Source organism: Poecilia latipinna, unplaced genomic scaffold, assembly GCF_001443285.1.
Source record: "Poecilia latipinna isolate Pla-1442-1.1 unplaced genomic scaffold, P_latipinna-1.0 Scaffold501, whole genome shotgun sequence".
NCBI classification, from domain to species: Eukaryota; Metazoa; Chordata; class Actinopteri; order Cyprinodontiformes; family Poeciliidae; genus Poecilia; species Poecilia latipinna.
In genome coordinates this window covers 252,288-274,901 of record NW_015113117.1, presented here as the reverse complement: position 1 = coordinate 274,901, position 22,614 = coordinate 252,288, and the positions used below count along the sequence as shown (strand labels likewise).

General features: G+C 41.3%; 1 protein-coding gene across 3 annotated transcripts in view; it reads right to left on the bottom strand.

The window, feature by feature from the left end:
• Window positions 1–3,476: 3,476 nt before the first annotated feature.
• The window catches only part of LOC106952239 (uncharacterized), a 74,991-nt gene continuing 55,853 nt past the window's right edge, over window positions 3,477–22,614 (bottom strand). For all 3 annotated transcript variants that reach the window (XM_015040235.1, XM_015040238.1, XM_015040237.1), the window contains 7 exons: window positions 22,452–22,601; window positions 8,701–8,743; window positions 5,903–6,017; window positions 5,652–5,754; window positions 4,238–4,307; window positions 4,046–4,149; window positions 3,477–3,950 (listed from right to left, as the gene is read on the bottom strand). In XM_015040235.1, coding sequence (XP_014895721.1) covers window positions 3,740–3,950; window positions 4,046–4,149; window positions 4,238–4,307; window positions 5,652–5,754; window positions 5,903–6,017; window positions 8,701–8,743; window positions 22,452–22,601 — 796 coding nt within the window. In that variant the 3' untranslated portion in view covers window positions 3,477–3,739. The remainder of the gene's footprint in view (window positions 3,951–4,045; window positions 4,150–4,237; window positions 4,308–5,651; window positions 5,755–5,902; window positions 6,018–8,700; window positions 8,744–22,451; window positions 22,602–22,614) is intronic.

The window sequence follows — 22,614 nt, the reverse complement described above, 5'->3', positions numbered from 1 at the left end:
GTATTGTTCAGGGGGCCGGACCAAATGTGGAGGCGGGCTGGAATTGGCCCGCGGGCCGTAGTTTGGGGACCACTGCTTTAGGTGAATGCTTTGGGAACGTTGTACATAATGCTGTGTTTAAAGAACATGAAAAATTGAATGTCCAGAACATTAAAACAATGGTTTCTATAGTTTTCCTGCAGACGTGACTTCAAATCTTCAAAAAAGTTTGAAGATTTGAAGCTTTCAAGATGACGGGACAACTTTACACAGTTGTTCTGCATTTCCTGGTTTTACTTCAGAGCAGCTTGTTGGGCGTCACCCTGCAGGTTTTCTGCTTCAGAACCGCAGTCCATAATCCAATAAATAAATATTGGGATGCAATAAAAAGGCCCAACATGGAGAGTTCAGTTATTAAAAACACTTTATTTATCCCAGCATGATTATAAAACATCACCATACCATGAAACCAGCGCCACCGTTCTTCATAATGTTCCACTCCAAAACACCCGAAAACCATAATCCAAGGGCACTTTTTCTTTGGCAAACTAACCTTTTGTTTTCAACAATGTGACTGTGTGGAGCTTTTGTCTCAATTTGTAATTATAATAGTGTAGCTTAAAAAACTGCATAAATGTGTAATATTTCTTGCCAGTCGTCTCAGAAAGTGACGCACTTTTTGTTGAGATTCATTAAGATTTTATGTTTTGCTATTTCAAAAGTTTCTGAGGTGACTGGTGAGAAAATGTTACACTTTTACCCAATGTTGGCGTTTTTTTTTTATTTTAGATGTACCTGAACTCACCGCAGAACTTAGTTCACCTTGAAGCTGACCATGGTGGTTAATCTTCAGTCCATATTAATGGTAATTTTTCTTTTGTTTCCATGATTTTCTGGGTTTTCTTGGTGCTAACAGGACTGAGTTAGCAGTCCTGTTAGCACTGCTAACAGATGCTCAGATGCTCAGCAGATGCTCAGAAAAGGCAGCTGAGCATCTGCCTTTTCTGTACTTCCTAGATGTTTTTCCCTACAAGGACTTTTGAAGGACACTGTTGTGAGGTCGAGTGGCTCCGTTCCCAGACAAGACTGCACCATGACCAGCATATGGAGCCGTCAGAGGCTCCTGTTTACAGGATGAATGACCTCACTGACTGAACTCTTCACTAAAATGTTTTATTTTTATTCATTTTAAAATAATGTCACAATCTGGAAGTTTCCTAATGCTCTACTACAGATGACACTAAATGAGCGGCTGGTTGTCCTTCACTGACTGCTCAGGTCTTGAGCTGCTGTCATTTCGACCGGACTTTCCAGTTAGTGTTTCAGAAGTTCAAAGTTCATTTCCAGAGTATTCAGGTGTTGAACTGTTCATCCTTCCATCAGCAGATTCTGAGTCCAAGGTTCAGGTGAAAATATCAGGAGGCCAAACCGCTCTGATGCACTCCACCTGTAACAGTACTCTTCCATTATGCCATTTACATCAGTTGTTGGAAATTCAGAAGATGCACAGTTCCACCAGGGCTCTGCTAACTGCTGCTGCCGCTAGTCTGGAGGAGCTGAGTGGGGGAGGGGAAAGCTCAGCTGGAGACTGAACCTCAAAGGAGGAGCTTTCTGAAAATAGGCAGCACTTTGTTAGACTGAGCATTTAGGTACCCCCTAACGGTTGCCATGGAAATCTAAGGATTTCTCAAACATGCATGAAAGAATCAAAGCAACACTACAGGTATGTTTTTGAGGTGGAGGAAAACATTATAATATTATGTAACATAAAAAAGAGAGATAATTTTACATAATACCAGAAGACAAACAATGTTACATAATGTCTTCTGATAGTGTTTCCTTGTCTGCAGTCCCTGGGAAATATCAACAAAACATGCATAAAGATGGATGTTTGGCACCAAGTGAGGAGAGGAGGAATCCCACTCCAAATACAGGTAGCTGGCAGCCAGCTGATTCAGCCAGAGGAATGCCACTGGCCCCATCAAGCTACAACGACATGTTCACATCGCCTTGTTGACGGGCTACAGTGCATGAGAAAGTGTTAATAGCCTGGAAGGAATTACTGTACACACCAACCATCCATCCATCCAGATAAACAGACACACATACATGTGTATTTTAATGTGTTAAAAATGTTAGCGCAATTCATCACATTTTTATTTTCCAAAGAAACATCCAGAGCAGGAACCTTGGTTTTGTGTTTCTGGTACACCCGTAAATCTGATGCACAAGCGACACCCACAAACAACAGTGATGGGAGTGCATTTCTGGATAAAACACAGCCAATCACACATCACATCACAAAGAGTGTGAAGACCTTCATCCACAGTGTGGAAACCGATTCACTGACAGAATCGTGTGACCAAAAATGCGTCCTCTTGTTCACAGGTTCTCCTCTTCTCACCAGGTCGGGTCAAGCAGACACAGCTGTGTGTGTGTGTGGTGTCGTGTGATTGGTTAGAAGTGTGTGTTGTGTTTTATCCAGAAATGCATCCAGACAGCAACATTGACATTTCGCTTCAATGAGTCCACTTCCACTGTTTGAAGTCCAAATTCATGAGTTTATCAGACATGATGAGGAATTATTTCTCTGATTCTTCACAGAATCCCTACAAAGACAAACGTCAAATAGCATTTTCATGCTGAGCCTCTGAATCATCTCAGCCATGGCTTCAGCCGCTGTCAGGAAACAAGCGCTCTATACAACACATGATGTACTCAGCAGTAGGAGGCGCTGTCTCCAGGCGCTCTGTGCTGTGTATGAACGGTGTGTGGAATATAAACAGGCCGAATATTCAACCCACTGATCTACTGCTGGCTGCTAATACTAGCAGGAGACAAGACAACATGCCAAGGTGAATGTTCTTCATGCCTCAAACTCATCTGGAAATGTCTGAGATTCCAATTCCTTAAAGTTCCTCTGCTTTCTGCATCGACATAGCTGTTTGCTGACAGATGCAGGGCGAACTTACATGTATTTACTGTACATAATTAGTCATTTAGTGTTGTACTTTCAGTTCCATATGGATAGGGATTTATCAAAGAAATCTACATGAATTCATCTGTACGCACAGCTTCCTACATCTGACTCTCACAAAGAAGTGTTAGGGCCATTTGTAGATAGAAACAAAAGGAGGAGTCAATTTCTGTCAAAAAAAAACAAAAAAAAAAACTCAGAAATGAGAAATGAGATTATTCTTGGAGATTTTCTAGAAAAACAAGGATATTTTTGAGCTCCAAAAGTTGAAAAATTGTGAGAAAAAACTCAAATGTTAAGATCAATCAGAAAAATGTTCCAGAAAAACTTTCCAAAAGTCAAAATGCTGAGTTTCAAAAGTCAAAAACTTTTGACATCTGAAAATTTTCTGAAATTCAAAAGTTGAACATTTTTAACTTTTGAAACTCAAAAACTTCCAGTTTTTTTCTAGAACGTCCGTGAGATTAATTTCAAAATCTCTGAGTTTTTTGAAGCCAGTTTACTCATCTTTTTTTGTATCTACAAAAGCTCTGATTGTGTTTCCTTCATGACTGAGCAGAAAATTCACACCGACCTTTGTCCATGAGGCTCTGGTGGGTAGGAGAAGGGAAAACACCCTCAAGGCCATGCTAAATGCAGAAGTAGATTGAATGAAAATGCAGTGCAATGACAATGAAATATTTATCAAAAATGCTAAACTGTTCCTTAAAAATTGGTTAAAGTGACAAGAAGAAGAAAGCACTTGCTAAGCTGCAGCTTCGTGGCGCGTTGACGTCGGAGCGCTCAGAGGAAGGAGGACAGGTTTGCTGCTGTGACGCTTCCCGTCACGTTGTAGATGTGCAGCTCCGGCTCAGGGCCGTAGTAAGGCAGGTAATGGGCCACGTCTGCCAACGTCTGCAGGACATCATAGGTTACTGCAAACAGGAAGTACGTGGGCAGCAGCCAGGTAAGGCTGAACACACACTCCCCCACTGGCAAAGGGACGGCCAGGCGTCTGGAAACCAGGAGACACAGCAACGCTTGAATGCACCGCAGGGACACCTCACACAGCGGTGTGTGAGCAGGTGGCTCATCAGTTCAGGTACTCACTGGAATCGCTCCTCTCTGGACTCTCTCAGCATGATGAACACAAACAGGCCCACTTCAGTGTTGAGGGAAAACGAGACAACTTTGTCCAACATGACAATAAAACCCTGAAGTAGGTGGAGAACAGATTATTCCCACAAATCGAAGGGCTCATTACTCTGTGTGTGCGTGTGTGTGGGTGTGTGTGTCATTTACCCTGGGATCACACACTGACACAATGAAAATGATCCCAAATCCAAGCAGGGAAAATCCGAGTTGGGCGAAACTACGAAACAAAAAGACAAAACCGGAAAATGAATAGAGATTAAAACCAAAACAGTTTATGCTTCACTTTTCCAACGTCCGTCTCTGTGTTACAACACTTCAGCTCTAGTAATGCTGATGATTCACTGCTGTGAAACAAATCACTTCTTTATGTGACTCCTGTCCTAAGGAATCATTCTACAAATGGATGGAAGAACTCTGTTGTGTCTGGAGGAATCAGGTCCCTAAATTAGTGAGTTTTAAATTCTGTTTTATATATTTATGAATTAGCACTTGTGTCTTTGTCTGTTTTTAACATTTATTTATCTTTGTACTTCATGTTTGTTCATTGTGTTTTAAATCCCAGCCTGCAAAACAAATGTCCTGTTTGGGGAACAATAGAGGATCTGGACTGAACTATAATATTCTCGCTCCTTATGAGAGAACATTATATGTCCAACAGCATGATGCTGCCACTCCCATACATCCCAGTTAGGATGATACAAACATCCCAGTTTATCATTAGATTGCAATGATGTCATTATGTCCAAACAGGACATGTCTCCACAGGTCTTTGTCCCTGTGTGTATTAACAAGCTGCAGTCTGATGTTTAGGTTGCTTTGGACTTAAAATCATAAAGTGAACCAACACCACTGTTACTGATTGTCAAAGTCACTAAAACTGAGCCTGAATCTGTAACAAGAGCTGATTAACTCTGACTGCCAGTTGACTGACCGATAGAATGTAGACGGGTTGTGACGATCGGATGAAGGTTGTAAGAATTCAGATGAATCTTCTTGAATAATCCACCTAAAAAGATTCTCTATGAAACCTCTTTGCAGACAGAAGGGGTATAAGCACCCAGTATTTATACCCCAGGTATTAACTCTCTCTCACAAGAAGCAAGATAATACCTGGACAACAACACAATACTTGCATATAATTGAACAGATGAGCGTGGCGCCTTCAGGCATCAGTTAATTGTTCCCAGGATGAATCAGACTGCAGCAGCTCCATGACTCTCTTCCTTTGTCTTTCTAGTCGTGTCAAAAGAGAAAGCATTGAGTTCCAGTGATCCTCCAGGTAAGTTGGATCATCTGGGCTTTCCCTCATTATGTAAAGAGACAGTAATCATTTTGTATGTAAACTTCTGATTTTGAAGACAAATAAATCTTTGGTTATCAAAAATGAATTATTCCTGAGCCTGCACACGACTGTTATAACACAACAGAAGTTGTTTTTAGGCTACGATAAAGAGAATTTTGACTCTTTGACTTTTTGGAGCTTTCTTTGTTCTTAGATTGGAACATGGACTCTCAGCTATCATCATTTAAAATCTCCACCAGACGAGCCGTCCTGTGTTACCTCCTGGCGGAGCAGTGCTGGTGTTTGCTTGGTGAGTTTCTCTCCCAGGCTTCAGCCAGCCACTGCAGCCGGCTGCTCCACATTGAGCTCACCAGACCATCGACTGGAAGGAAGGAAACGCGCTGTCAGAACCAAACCCTGCAAAACATTGTGCAGCTCAGAGCAACCCCAGCCACTCTGCAGTCAGGGGAAGGGTCCCATCTACTGACAGCCGAAATGTCCGGAGCCTCTATAGTGGCAGCAGAACTCACTGGTATGCTTCATGGCGGATCCCATCACCAGGAAGGACACGGTGACGCTGATGGCGATGAACACCTGGATCAGCTGGGCCACCCAGGAGTAGGCCCTGTAACGCTCATTAATGATCTGCATGGAGGGGGGTGGAGGTGGAGGATGTGGTGGAGAAGGTGGATGTCCAAATGACAATGAAGACCCGACAAGGGTCCAGATAGACAGTGTTTAGAAAATCTGACTTAAAACGCTCACAGGTTCAAATATTCATGTTTCATAAAGACATGCAGTTTTCATCCAACATTCTAACATGGAGAGTTTTCAGCTCCATCCATCTTCCAGGTCAGAAAGTTCAACTTTGGTTGGTTTCATCTTCTCCCACAACATCACGCCCCCAACCTGTTTCACTCCAAACCAGATGTATTGTAGTTTTCTCTTCCGTAAGGTCAGACTGGTTGTCATGCCAACAGATACTTCTGAGAGGTAGATCTCACCTGCTCCTTTGATGTCACCCTGAGCCACCTGACTGAAGCTGTCCATGCCAGGTGAGTCCAGGTGAATGGCTCCATGTTTAGATCGACATGGTTCCTTCAGCAGCTTAGACCTTTGGATGTTCTTATCTCTGCTTTAGCCCTCTCCATTACCCGGTCTGCTGTGTTTGAGTCTTCATGATGTCGTTTGCTCTCAACAAAGTAGCAGAGATGTTTCTTTTTATAAAGACCTGGCTGTAGCAAACCTCTGATGCCTTCACAGAAGGACCACACTCTCACCGAGGCCTCGCTCACACACAGCCGGGAATTAAAAAAACAAATATGTCCCAAACATTGTTTAAGAAAATATCATCATACACATGGTTTCAGACAAACTAAAACCTATGTTAGCCAGTCAGAATACTTCAAAACAACCAAGACTTCCCGTTAGGAATTAAAGATAAGATGAGACTATTTCTATTGGGAATTGTGAAAAGGAAGTATGTGGATATACTGGAGCATTAGTTATCACAGACTGTAACCTCAAGTCTCTGTTTCATGGACTCACACAAATACAGAGTTTTGTCAACTCTCCTCTGTGGTTGGAGCTTTTATTAATAATTATTTTTAGTGATATTAAACAGAATTTTTGTGAGGATGGAAGGCCAGAAAATAAACATGTATTAGTTTTCCCAGATTTATGTGTGGACTGAGATTAAATTACAATCTTTTTAGTTTGCTGATTTCAACTGGTTTCACAAAAATCCACTTAGACACATCAGATTAAAAAGAGCGCTTTACAGTTTTCAGATTTGTACTCATATGAAATGTTGAAAATATTCAACAAAGCACCACCTCAGGTTGATCTACTAACTAAAATCCCAATAACTGTTGGGGTGTGAGAGGCGGTGAAGGTCAGGAGTGAGCTCTACCTGTGGACGCACTGAGGGGAGAATATTGACTCCTTCCTTTCAGGTTGTGTGACCTGGAACTGGGACTAAATGAGCTGGCCAGCCCCTGCAGCTCTCTGCTGCATGTTTTTATTAGCACCACAGGTGGCTGTTTACAGAATGGAAGCATTGTTTTCTGGCTAATTGAATCCAAACACTGGTTGATCACATTTTTGTTACAGTTGACTTCATCCTTTATTATAATCCATCAGTGCACGGGCCTCTTGGAGCGCTCACCGGCTGCCAAAGCCTCTACAGCTTCTGATGTTTTTCATTTGGGTTCGTCAGAAAAACACAGAGGGAAAAAAAGTGGAGCATATAGGAGAGATAAACCTAGCATCACTTTTATAGGTGTCTAAATTATTCTATTTAATGCAGATGAAGTTAGTTGCATATGAAATATGGATCTTTACATCAGCTGACTTCACATTCACATTTATGTACAAACACACTCATACACTAGAGTGTATTTCCTCCAGGCCTACAGGGGCTGACCATGGAAGATATGGAAGGCTGCATAGTCACAGATGATAAAGACTGAGTTGTGTTGCTCAACCTAGCAACATGGTAGCAGCGTTACTTTACTTGATAATGTAGCAATTATCAAGTAAAGCAGAATTAGCATCAACCTGAGGCTTTGCCGGTAACACTTTATTTGAAGGGGGGTGAATAAGACTGTCATGACACTGTCATAAACATGAATAAGCCTTCATGAATATTTATGACTGTTGTCATAAAGCGTCATTCGGTAAATTATGACACTTTTAATACAAAGTTGACATTATTCAAAATGTCTTTGTTATGACAACTTGACATTAACTAAGAAATCATTACTGTTTAAACTTTACCTTTAATAACATAAAGTTACCTAATTTTTAAAGTGCAATCAGTAATACTTTTATAACAAATTTATATCAGTAATGATTTCCTGGTTAATGTCAAGTTGTCATAACAAAGACATTTTGAATAATGTCAACTTTGCATTAAAAGTGTCATAATTTACCGAATGACGCTTTATGACAACAGTCATAAATATTCATGAAGGCTTATTCATGTTCATGACAGGTGTTATGTCATGTTTATGACAGTGTCATGACAGTCTTATTCAACCCCCTTCAAATAAAGTGTTACCGATTTGTCTTAAGAGGCAATTTGTCAATAAGTTACTAAATATGTTTATGATTCGTCTGATCAGGTTTAAATGATGTTGAATGAAGCTGGGCTCCTTCTACTGTGCAGTTCTAACTTCAATCAAAGCTTATCTCGGAATTACTACAATGGATTGTTTAGCTTAAACTAAACACAATTTTCATATAAAAAGGTTAGCAAAATAAAATTTGGACTCATTTTCTAATTTCTTGATTTTATCGTACGCTGAAGTTTCTTGAGAAGTCTCACCTTTGTCAATGGAATGGTAGCTATCTCTCCAGCCTTTTCAGACCTGAGGAGAAATCATACATACACACACACACACACGTTGGTTGATCTGAAGAATACCGAAATATTTCTCACATCAGCAAAATGTTTAGCAATGCCAAGTTTAATCGTGTTGTGTGCATAAAATCTGTAAAGCATTTAACAATTCTGTCTTGGAAAACTGACGCTGCTCAGACAATAAGATAAAACATCCCATCTCCAACTTACAAGCCAGGAACAATTTTAGCAGAAAAATAAACAGAAACAGGGTCAGAACAGAACTTCAAGTTTCCCTTCCTGTTCTTGTAGATGCTTGCACTTTGTATTTTTTTTCAAAAGGTGTTGGAATTAGATTTCTTCCAATGAAGGATCAAACTAATCCTGTTCATGGAGAGACTGTGAAACTAAACAAGGCAAAAAGTGAAACATAACGCTGGTTCTCGACATGAAGCAATAAAACCTGGGTTGGAAACGTTCAGTTGTTTCTTTGAACACTATTCAAACCACCCAGGTGACATGAAGTGTGCATGAAATAGCACCTGGCAAATGTGAGAAAAGCCCCATTTCCCTCATAATCAATGAATCCAAAATGGAACCATCATGACAACCAAAAGAGTGTTTGTTGAACCAACATCCTGCCAGGCAGAGCAACCTTCTAGTCAAAGCAACAGCCATTTGTGATCAAGCTACCAGATGGGCTGTTTGTGTGTGAGTGTGTGTGTGCGTGTGTGTACGTCAGTAGAAGTCCATGTTTAACAATAAGGAGAGTATTACAGAACTAGAACTCATCCTTAGAATAATATTGTCAGACATTCTTTTTATGCTGTTTTAATAAAAAATAGCATAAAATGGACTGAATTGTTGAAGAGGGTTCAGGGAAAGAAAGGAGCAGATAAAAATTTCATAATTATGGTAAGTTCTCATGTTATTTGTTATCGTCTGAGCTAGTGGGATCATGTTACGTAGATATGATATTGGAGGGGCCCCAAGGTTGAGCCTTGGGGAACTCTTCACGTGATTTGTGTCATCTGTGATGTAAAGTTACTAACAGGCCTCATTAGAGTTAAATGGTCCAGTGTGATTTCTGGTGCTGAAAGCTGACATGTCCAGGGGGTTCTGTAACCTAGAATTCCTCTTCTATTCTTTGTATCCGTCTCTTTAAAAACTTCTACTCTTTCTGAAGCCCCGCCTTCAGGAAGTCATCACAGCATGGCTCCTCTACTAACCCTTTAACAATTTGACCAAAGTCTGATGAACTCAACAGATGTGCAGTTCCGCCAGTTGTTTGCTGCTGGCTGCTGGCTAGTCTGAAGGAGCGGAGTGGGGGAGTGGTGGAGGAAGGCTCCTCCATGAGGTAGAAGCTCTGGAGGTTGAAAACTGCAGGCAGAGGAGGAGTTGCATCTCGAAGGCAGAGATAGGTCCACTAAGGCGTTTTCCACAGCTGAATGGTTGCCATAGGAGATTAAGGGATTTCTCAAACATATGAAAGAATCAAGGCAACACTCTAGGTTTTTGATGAGGGAATAACATTATAAACATAAAAAAGTTGATTATACATAATACTGTCCCTTTATCACACCAGAATACAAGAATTTCGAGGGTTGAGATGAGTTGAATACTTTTGGCAGTATAATGCAGCTGGTTCCTGCTGACACTGAGATCTGCTTTCAAATTTAGTTTGTCTTTCCAAGTCTCTATTAAAAGTCTGACCACATTTTTTCTTCTCCACTAGAAGGTTTGACTCTCAGAGTGTAGAGAAACATCAGAAAGTGAAGGAACGGCCTAAATTATAAATGTGCTACCAACAGAAAAAAAAGGGAACACACAGCGAGTTACTGATAAATCTACGAATCACTCCTTCCATTCTAAACTCTAATGCTATCTGTCTGCAGCACAGCAGGTTTAAATAACAGAACTGAGTCCTCCTCTGCAAAAGCAGAAAAGGACTCTAGAGGTTGTGATCAAAGCTACAGGATGCTACTGTGGGTAAAATAACTACTGAAGATTTTTTCCAGTTTAATATTTCTAGTGGGGCCAGTGAGATCATATTAACATCAAATGTCGGCGACGACCCAGGTAAGCGACACATACAAATAAATCAAAGGAAATTTATCCACAAAGTTATGCATAAAAAAAAAATAATAAAAAATAAATAGTTGACAGTCAGTGTTGCCCTAATCTGATCATCATAGAGCTTCTTTAGGAATGTGGGTCGAGGACGCTAGCATTAGCACTGGGGACGTCCTCACCATCCGCTCATTCAGAGCAGGTAGGGCTCTGTGGATCTGAGTCCTGCTTCTCCTCTTTCTCCTTCTTGGCCTTCAGTGACATCATCTCTTGCTCTGCAGCTTTCATGTTCACCACATTCAATTTCTGCCTGACCACATGCCCTCAAAATGTAATTTTTATATGGCTTAACTCTACAGTCGCCTCTGCCTTCTTCTCATCTGAGGTCAACTTCCCATCATTCTTGAGCTTTGCTTCTGCCAGACTAACTAATTTCCTGAAACATGCTAATTTCTTCAGTGTTTACTTATTTCAAGCAGCGTTACTTTTCTCCTCCACTTCCCTGCCCCTCCTCCTGCGACGGTAGCACTTTTAGCTTACAAACCTCAAACAAAACTAAAAAACTCTGAAATAAATGACTAGATCCAGCATGATGGTTGCAGCACATTAGAATGTATTAGTTTTTGCTGAGCAGATCCAGCAAACTGACAGCTGTACATTTGTTCTCATTTAGGCAATTCACAATGCGATTCCTTAAGATAACAATTGATTAACACAATCTTCTTGAAATTAATTGACTATGCCTGAATAACAAGATCCGGAATAAATGATGTTTGATATAAAATAATTAACATTTCAGACTGGTCTGATGCTCTGTAAATGACTGCTTGCTCCATACACTGTAACAAACCCAGGCTAATTAAATGTTGCAGTAAGTGTGACGATAATCAGTGTGATGTACTGGTGGCGTATCAGGATGCGCTTGATGTGAAACGTGGTCCCTTCTCAGAACCATGCCATGCAGATTTCCTCATGGTCTGCCTCTCCAGGGTCAGGTTGAAGCAAACAGATCAGACCGGGGCAACATCAGTGTTTTAAATCAACCAAAACCAACAAGGCAAACAGTCCAGCCTGAACCCGACTCCGGCCAGGTCAACGGTACAAACGGAGAGACTCACAAAGAGCAGGAAGGAAACAGACGCATCCTCGGCAACAAATGTACTCATTTATCTGCTTAGTGATTCATGAGAGTCATATGCTGAAGGCTTATGAATACATTTTAATGAATGTGTCTCCACTCTTTAATATCTGCCGAAATAATCAAAAATTACTGCTCTGACAGTGGAGGAGTTCTGGCTCACTTCCCTTGATCAGATTAGATAGATCTAGGTAGACCAAGATATTTTAAATCAATGGGTGTGGTGCCAGTTTTAAGGTGATACAAAATCCACCTTTTTAACTTAAATTTTTTTGTGTACTTTGAGTGTCTAAGAGTGCAAAAAATGTAAATTTATTTTCTCCTGGTGCTGCACAGATACCCTTTTTTTCTTTTTAGATTATATTTTTCAGTCTATTCATTTTTCTCTATTCCCCCAAAACATTTTCTTGCCTATGACCTCGCCGAACTGCTAAACAAGGTCCTAACTTCTTGTTAAGTTTTGTGATCGGCAGCAATTTTGTAGTTGAAGTTCAGTTGTGCCAAAGTTGCAAGTAAGCAAGTCAAATGGTTTGGTTCTAGCGTATATTAACACACAGGATTCCTTACATCGTCCCTCAGCGTCGGAGCCAGTACCAAGAGGGATTTTCCAAAACACTCTGATTGAGAATGTAACTGTTCTGTATGTTTTGAATACAGTTACTTGTTTTTGTTTTTGCCATTTTTGTCTTGGGGGAAAAAATGATCCAAATGCATTCAGTGAAGTTCTTGAAGACTCCTTAATTATGTCTAGGCTTTGTTTACTTCATTCATATTGTGGTAGCATTAATATTTTAATATGTATCTGACATGCATGGACATTACAGTTAAACTATGGCTCCAACATGTAAGATCTAATGGACAAGTCTTATGTTGTGGACGTCTTTAATAAACATTGGAATAAAATGTTTCTCTGCCAGTAGATAAATGAATAGCAGCACGAGTTGCTCTAAAACAGTGTTTCTCAACCCTGGTCCTCACAGCCCCCCTGCTCTGCATGTTTTAGATGTGCCTCTATTCCAGAACAGCTGATTCAAATTATTGCATGACCACCAAGTACTGCAGAAGCCTGTTAATCACCCCAAGATACAATTCAGGTGTGTGGCATAAGGGAAATACCTAATACATGTAGGACAGGGGGGCGGTGAGGACCAGGGTTGAGAAACACTGCTCTAAAATGAATTGCTCTAAAACAATTTGCTCTAAAACGAGTTGCTCTAAAAATGCGTCAGAACAGAGGTAAACCGGGGGTCTGTGGAGCTACAATAGCCAGGTATTCTGCCCAAAGTATTGCAGTTCTACTTCATATAAGTGAATGATTTAAAAGTGAAAAAGGTTTAAAGGCACTTTACATCGCCAAGTTACTGCTTTTTCCTGACTTCACTGCATTTCACTGATATTTAAGTTCACCCTTCCGTACATCAGTCATCATATGCCTCCCATTGGCTGTGCTGCCTAATGCTCATTCTTCTTTCATACTTTTTTGCATATTACTACATTTTGGACATGGAAATGACTAACTATGAGCTATAAGCCTGGAAACAATCCAAACAGATACGTTAACATTTTATGAATAACTCCAACCACTCTTCTATGTGAATTAATACATCCCACACACCATTAATAACGGATTTCTGGTTCACTTTTTGTTTTGCTTGTTCCTCCATCTCCACATCTTCTTCAGATATTTCTTTTGACATTCCAGAGTCTTTTCTTTATACCTCTAATAATTAACACCCACTAGACATAACACACTTTGCACCAGCTATTCTAATTTGATTATGCTCACCTCCACATCTTGATTCCTGACCTTCTCTGATGTCAAAAGCATTTTAATCAAGTTTGCTCTGCTAAATGTTAGGTCCCTCTACGGGAAGATTTATGGTAATGATTTGATTTTCTTCATAATTTAGACTCCTTTAGACTGATACCTGGAGCTAAAGAAAATGTGCTCCAACTTCCAACGTGTGCTTGAATTTCAGTAATTTTCACTTCCACAGGCTGAGTGTCAGTAGTGCTCGCTCTTACAGTGGGTTATAAAAAGACTCTCAAACACTCTCCTGGCTGTAGATTTAGCAGCTTGGGGGTTGCACAGAAATTAACTTGCAAATTCAGGAATTAGAATAAAGTTTACAGATTTGAATAAATTTAAAGTTGCATTATTTTCCATTTAAATTCTTTTTCAAATTTCTTCATGGTTTTAAACTCATCTTTCAGTTTTTTTTTTTAACTGGTCAAAATCACTGTTTAAAAGCCATGTTGAATACTGTATGGGTCCCCTTGCCTTTACACACAGATGAACTTTAATTTCATCTTATTCTTAAAGTAAAGGCTTGCCCCCCCTTTTAAGTTACAGCTGCTTAAGTGTTTTTCAGTAAATTAAAATGTGTTTTCTCATTAGGCTTATTTGTCAGATTAAAAATATCCTTTCAAAATAATCTTTAAGCTGATATTAAACATACTTTTCATTAAACCCACATTTTTGTATTACAAAATGTTTTTTATTGTCTCAGATTATAATTTTAAATATTTTTTCATAAACTGAAGTGAAAAATCATCATATTTAATCGAAATAAAAGCTCAAAAATAAACTACTGTGTGCAATTAAAGTCTATAATGTGTTTCACTAAGTGGTGAAGTTCCTAACATAAATGAACTTTCCCATAACATGCTATTTTATTAAATGGGTTTTCAAAGAGAGCATATGTAAGCTGGATGCTGGATGATTAGTTTGAGGTCAGTACACAAGTGCAGAGCAGGCAAGCTGCTCCATATCAAACACAAACACTCTAAGGATTTTGCTTTGTGCACCAGTGCTTGGTCATGTTGGAACAGTCAGGAAAGATCTGACATATTTCAAAATGTCTTTGTATGCTGTAACACCTGATTTCCTCAGTGTAATGAAATGGCATCAGATTTATATAGGGCTTTATGGGCTCCACACTCTGGGAGTGATGTCACTCTGTTGTGATGTCAACCTGTTGTGTACATACAGTATTCCTCAACACACGTCAGCAAACCTTCACCTTTTATGAATGGAGAGGAAATGAAAGCATTATTGTCTTTTATTTATTTATTTTATAACTATTAAATAAATATTTATTACATTTCACCAGGAAAATCACATTAAGATTAAAAATATTTTTTGCTAGAGAATCCTGGCCAAGACTGGCAGCATTAACATTAGTAATCTTAACCAACTTAACACTACAGAAAAACCCACTAGATATTACAGATGAGACACATTAGCATTTTCAAATTTCAACCAATAACTTTCATCCACCCAAATGTCAGAACACTAAAACTGCTGCATGTCTAAACATTAACCTCTGATTGTGAGGCAAACTACAAGGCTGCAGAGTTCCCTGCACTCTCTTTCGTCTTTGTTAATTCCCCCTCCTACCTCATCTAAACAGTGTTAAAAGCCCATAACTGTTTCCAAAGAGTCAACAGATGAAGTGAAGCAAGGTTAAAGGAAAGGGATTTGTGGAAGAATAAACAACCATGTGCTCTGAGCAGATGTTTTTTTTTTTCTTTCCTGTTACTAATTTACAGAAATCCACAAGAGGGCAATGTTGTTCCACTCAAACCCTGTCAAGGCAGAGAGGAAGTCGTACCTTTCATTGAAGGTGTCTGAGCCATATGGGTCACAGTCACAGTGTTGTTTTTTTTAAGATGAACAATGAACAGTGATGGGTTGAAGAGGGAAGAGGGGGGAATAACAGAAATAAAAATTCATGCCAAGCAATCAGAATGAAATGGTTTTTCTGCAAATCAGCGTAATAAAAGAGGCTTTAATGGAAAAGGAAGGCCTGAGCCAGGGAACCGCTGCAATCCAAAGATACTTTGAAATAATTACATATCCTGCTCAAGAGCTGTTAATTGCACATATTCACAGCTTTCTGCTGATGTATCATCACTGTCACTCCTGGCCATCAGCGATACAGAATCACCCAGAGTCAGAAGCACAAATGGAAATCTGCTGCAGCCTTTTTCTGATCTCAGAATAGCTGTTGACAATATAAAGCCATAAAACGAGCCTTGTGCTCAGAAATGTTCTCTGACAAAGTGTCATTCCATTTTTTTTTGCGATAGGAATTGCTGCCTTCGCAGGCTCTGATTCTGCATCACTGCACCTCAGCATCTCTCAGTCCAGCACAACAATTTTCAAATCAAGAAGAAAAAGGTAAGTGAACCTTATGGTAGGCGAATTAACTATCAGCCTCCATTTTCATGAATATAACATCGAGAAATTCTCAGAGAGAATCAGATTTGAAACAGAAAGTTGGGCATCCAGCAACAGCAAACCGGCCTTGATGAAGTCACATGACACTGGAGACCAACTCTACCACCTCAGTTTGACTCAGTCTTTCTGAGGACCATAATACATTTGGAGGCTTATTTCAGAACTAATACACAAAGATCACCACGATTCTGTCAAATAAAGTTTGACAGTTCTTTCTAGACAGAATGTTGAAATACAGAGGCTTACAATATTAAAGTCTATAGTTTGGTTTGCAGATGGAATCAGCCTCTTTTACTTAAATGCACCTAAATAAATCTGGTGCACTAACTCTATTCCAGGACTCAGCATCTTAATCTAACGTACTTTTCTAACATAGAAAATAATTTGTATTAAATTCACTTTAAATATTTATTGTCAAAAAACCACAATACAAATAGTATTTGTAAATTGTACAGTCTGTCCAGTGTTTTGCTGTGTGATTGATAAACCAGCAGAGGAGCTAATTGCACAGTTTCTACACTGACCAATAATTTCCAGTAAACACCATCTAAATTGTTGAAGGCTGTGTCATAAACGCAGCACTAGTGTTTATGAAAGGATGAATTGACGAAACTTTCACATATATAATATTCAGAAAATATCACTCACTCAAAAGCAACTCGTTTTTCCTTGATTACTGGTATGTCATGATTTCAGCCCCAAGAACACTTGTCTTGGCTGCGTTTTGGGTTCTGGCTGATTTTGCTTGTACATTACAGTACGATCTCACCAGAATGAACCCACAGCAAAATCCAGATTAGTGTTCTAAGGTGGAGGGTGCCATTACTGGCCTAGAAAGAAATGTCCAGGAGCTTTTACAGGGACTTTCGTCTCTAAGGGCTTCTCAAGCCCCAGCTAGGTGCTCTATTACACTGCCACGTCCTCTTGCTGTCACTCCCTCAGTTAACGCTAGCAGAGCGTTTTGATGGGGATCCCGAACAGTGCAGACCTTTTTTAACCCAGTGTTCTCTGCTTTTTGAACTCCAGCCCTCTGCCTTCCCTTCTGAACAGGCCAAGGTGGCCTACACTATCTCTCTGCTGTCTGGTAAGGCAAAGCAGTGGGGAACTTCTGAGTGGGAGAATGATGCTGACAGCTGTGACTTGTTTTCTGATGAAATGAAGAGGGTTTTTGATCCAATCCGTCCTGAGAGGGAGGCTGCCAGGAGATTGTTTTCTCTCAAACAAGGCTCTCGACCTGTTACTGACTACATAATCAATTCCCATGCCTTGAAGTCCAGTTGTCTTTGGAATAATGAAGCCCTGTTTGATGTTTTTTACCAGGGCCTGTCAGATGAAATCAAGGATGAAATTGCTACCCGTGACCCTCCCAAGACTCTCGAGGCCTTAGAAAGGCTTGCCACGTGGATTGATCAACGCCTTCATGAACATAAGAGGGAGAGGTCTTCATCTAATTATCAAAGAAGGGTCTCAACTGTCCAGGTCAGTCCCTGCAGCATGCCACAAGTCTCCACAAACCCCCCTGTTAGCACTGAGGAGCCCATGCAGTTGGGTAGGACCAGGCTCTCTGCTGAAGAGAGGGAGAGGAGGTTCAGAAATCACCTGTGTTTCTACTGTGGAGAAAAAAACCATCGCGCTCTTAACTGTCTGTCAAAAGGACAGGCTCAGTAAAGCTCGGAGGGTCTTTGATGAGCCCTATCCTCAGAACCCTCCACACAATCAGTGAACCATCAGATTTCCTGACTCTCCTGAAGGGATGGAATTTCCTGTTTTCATTGATTCTGGGGCTGATGCTGACTTTATTGATGTTGGCCTAGCTCATATGCTCGCCTTGGAGTTGGAACTTCTAGATAAACCACGTGAGATTTTTGTTATTGATGGGCACCTTATTGATCAAATAACTCACTGCACTAAGCCTGTGTCTGCACTGATTTCATGAAACCACCATGACAGGATCACGTTTCTGCTGACCAGGTCTCCTGAGATTCCTGTGATTCTGGGACGCCCGTGGCTAATCAAACACAGTCCAGTCATCAATTGGCTCACAGGTGAGGTTCAGTCTTGGGGTTCATCTTGCTTTACTTCTTGTTTGAAGGAAGCCCCTACCATGACATCTCCCTGTGAGGTTAACCATGATTATCCAGATTTGTCTAAGGTCCCTAAGGTTTATCATGATCTGCGTGAGGTATTTAACAAATCAAAGGCCACTTCTCCGCCTCCCCACATAGAGTACGACTGTGCCATTCACCTTCGCCCTGGAACCACCTCACCTAGGGGCAGATTGTATTCCATTTCTGGTCCTGAAAGAGGGGCAATGGAGGAATACATTTCTGATGCTCTCAAAGCAGGACTAATAAAGTCTTCTTCTCAAGCAGGTGCAGGATTCTTCTTTGTGGGCAAGAAGGATGGGTCTCTTCGGCCCTGCATCGATTATCGAGGTCTTAACAAAATTACAGTCAAGAAAAGGTACCCTCTGCCTCTCATGACTTCTGCTTTTGAGCTCCTTCAAGGAAGTACTGTGTTCACTAAACTGGATCTGCGTAATGCCTACCATCTGGTCTGAATAAGAGAGGGAGATGAATGAAAGACCACTTTTAACACTCCTTCAGGGCATTATGAATACCTGGTCATGCCCCTTGGGCTCACCAATGCCCCAACCGTTTTCCAGGCATTGGTTAACGATGTCTTAAGGGACATGTTAAACAGATTTGTTGTACACCTCAATGACATCTTGATTTTTTCGAAGGATGTACCCAACCAGAGGTTCTTCTTAGGCTTCTCCAGAATAAACTATTCATTAAAGCTGAGCAATGTGCATTTCATTAGTCATCTGTATCCTTTTTGGGTTTTATCATTGCTCCTGGCAGGATTACCATGGATCCATCAAAGGTGGCAGCCGACTTGGAGTGGCCCGAACCGTCCAGTCTGAAGGAGCTTCAATGCTTTCTTGGGTTTGCCAATTTTTATCACCGTTTTATCAAGAATTATAGCTCAGTGGCTGCCCCTCTTCATCAACTCACTTCAACCAAGACTCAGTTCAAGTGGTCTTCAGAGGCTAAACATGCTTTTGGTAAGCTGAAACGTCTCTTCACTTCAGCTCCTATTCTGCGTTGTCCTGATCTGTCTAACCCTTTTGTGGTGGAGGTTGATGCCTCAGACACTAGGGTTGGTGCAGTTCTGTCTCAACGGTTTGCAGATGATGCCAGGTTACATTCTTGTGCCTTTTTTTTCTCGCTGGTTCTCTGCCTCCGAGAGAAACTATGACGTTGGAGACGGAGAGCTGTTAACTATTAAACTAGCATTGGAGTCATCTGAAACAACCACCTCCAGCTCAATGTCCTAAGGGTCTTCTGTTTGTTCCTGAAGAAATGGTATCTAAGGTCCTTCAGTTCTGTCATGGCTCTAAACTTTTCTGTCACCCAGGTATTACAAAGACTCTAGCAGTGGTCCACTCAGGATTCTGGTGGCCCACTCTGAGAAAGGACACACGAGAGTTTGTGTCAGCATGTGTCACCTTCTCCAGAGTTAAGCCCTCCAGATGCCCTCCAGCCAGTCTACTGAGGGCTCTGCCGATTCCACATCGACCGTGGTCCCACATCTCGATGGATTTAGTCACCGGCCTACCTCCCTCTCAAGGTAACACGGTACTCCTCACTGTGGTTGACAGATTCTCGAAGATGACCCACCTCATTCCTTTACACAAGTTGCCTTCAGCACCTGATCTCGCTAATGTGATGGCTCGAGAAGTGTTCAGACTTCATGGCATTCCCAGCAACATCGTGTCTGATAGAGGACCACAATTCATTTCCTGTTTTTTGGGTTTTGTACCCTTCTCGGCATTGACGTCAGTCTCTCTTCAGGTTTTCACCCTCAGACGGATGGCCAGACAGAGAGGATGAATCAGGAGGTTGAGTTCAAGTTGCGCATCCTTTGCATGGATGGTCCTAGTCGCTGGCCCCAGAACTTACCTTGGGTAGAGTATGCCATCAATGGATTACCATCAAGTGCCATGGGTCTGTCACCATTTCATGTTGTTTATGGCCATCAGCCGCCCATTCTATCTGTTCAGGAGGGAACCACCCAGGTTCCTGCTGCCCATTTATCAGCGCATCGCTGTCTCAGAGTCTGGAGAAGAGCCAGAGCTACTCTCTGCAAGACCTCTGCTGTTTATGCCCGGAATGCCAATCACCACAGATCCCAAGCCCCTAGATACCTGGTCAGTCAGAAGGTGTGGTTATCCACCAAGGATCTGCCCATCAAGGTAGAGAACCGCAAGTTGGCAACCTGTTTTGTGGGCCCATTTCCTGTTGCCAATGTTGTTAACCCAGTAGCTGTGCGTCTCATACTGCCGCCTTCATTCCATGTACACTCCACCTTCCATGTCTCAAAGGTCAAACCATTGATGCCGTCCAGGTTTTGCCCTCCAGCCAGACCCCAGCAGAGGAGCTGGGTCAACTTCTTATCTACCCTGGAGGGTCAGAACTCTGGGAGAGGATAAGGAGGGCTCAGGTCTAGCTGCATGGGACAGGTCCTGGCCATCCCATCCTGTACAGCCAGCCAACCCCTTATCCACCCTGGAGAGTCGGAGCTCTGGGAGGGGACAAGGGAGGCTTGGGTCTAGCTGCATGGGACAGGCCCTGGCCATCCTGTGCAGGCCAGCCAACGCAAACCAAACTCAGTCTCTCTGAGGACCATAATACATTTGGAGGCTTATTTCAAAACCAATACAAAAGGTCACCAGGATTCTGTCAAAGTTTCACAGTTCTTTCTAGACAGAATGTTGAAATACAGAGGCTTACAATATTAAAGTCTATAGTTTGGTTTGCACATGGAATCAGCCTCTTCTACTCTAATGCACCTCAATAAATGTGGTAGGTAACAGGACGGTAACAGCCACACTTCTTCACAGGTGCAGGTTGAATGATTTTTCATTCATTCAACCACATTATTATGCTGTTAACAAACGTTCTTAGGATGCACTCCTAAGAACGTTTGATCTTAGAAGTGCATCCTAAGATCAAACGCAGATGCACTCTGTAAGAGCAAGTGTTTAGGCACTTGCTCTTACAGAGTGCAAGTGCCTAAAGAAATCCTTTATCTTCCATGGCAACTGAATGGTTGCCATGGGAGATAAAGGATTTTTCAAAACTTGTATGAAAGAACCAAAGTATGTTTTGGATGAGGAAATAAATATGACATTACAATATGATATAAAGCTCAAAAAAATTGATTTTACATAATAACTCCCCTTTAAAGCAAGGCTTAAATATCTCCACATAGAAATAAACCAACAGAAGACATGGGAAACATGTGGAAGAAAGTTCTCTGGTTAGATGAGACCAAAACTGAACTTTTTGACCTACATGCAAAATGTGATGGAAAACTAACTGTGGCCATCACACACAAAGGTAAACCATGTTGGTGGCAGCATCAAGCTGTAGGAATGCTTCTTTTCAATAGAAAGGTTGGATGAAGATCCTGTAAGACGGGCGGGGTTCACAATAACCCTAAATACACAAACAGGGCTACAAAGCTACAGGGCTCTGTATTGCAGATGTCTGCCCAGGTCCCTCTTGAAAATGAGATCTGGACCTCAACGGGGTTTACCTGGTTAAATAAAGGAAATAAAAAAAAGCATATGGCCTAATAATAGTCCAACTCTAGATCTGTGGCAAAGCTTTAAAATTGATGCTCACAGATCCATCCTGACTGAAGCTCTCCCACAAAAACGTCAGTCTTTTCATGTGTCATAGTTGAAGACAGAGCTGCGATTGAATCAGGGAAACTGAATATAAATATTCACCACACTTTTCAGATTTTTTGGCAAAAATTCTGAAAAGGACATTTTTCCACCCACTTCACAGTTATGCAATATTTTAAACACATTGAGGAGTGAAACTGCATTCCCAGTTCAGCATGGCCACCAAGGATCAGAGCAGCAGCAGTAAAAGTCATCATGCTGAAGCCGACTGCTGAACGGACAACCGACCACATTAACACTCTGAGCTCTCATAGACCCCAGTGTTAAAACTTACATCAGAAACAAACACATTTACAGCCCGAAATCTACGATGAAACATTCATAATTCAATAAGATAGTGAAATAAAAATGCAATCCATTATTGATAAAAAGGGATTACTGAGTCAACCTGGGATGTGTTCTGAATCTTCAACTTCTCTGTCAGATTCAGCCTACACACTGCTTCTCTCAGGGAAATCTCATTTTGTGCATAAGGTCCTGGAGGAGAGCAACAGCAGAAGATCAGGGGAATTGGAGTTAACACTTACTCCTCCAATGAGACGTTGGAAATCAGCAGGGGCAGGGCTGAAGACGGAGGACCAGGGGGGCTGCTGGAGGTGGGTGGGGTTGTTGTGCCAGTGGCCATCCTCCTCTCTGGTGACGACGTCTGTGGGACGATCTCCAGCACTGCCCAGCACCTGGTAAACACAC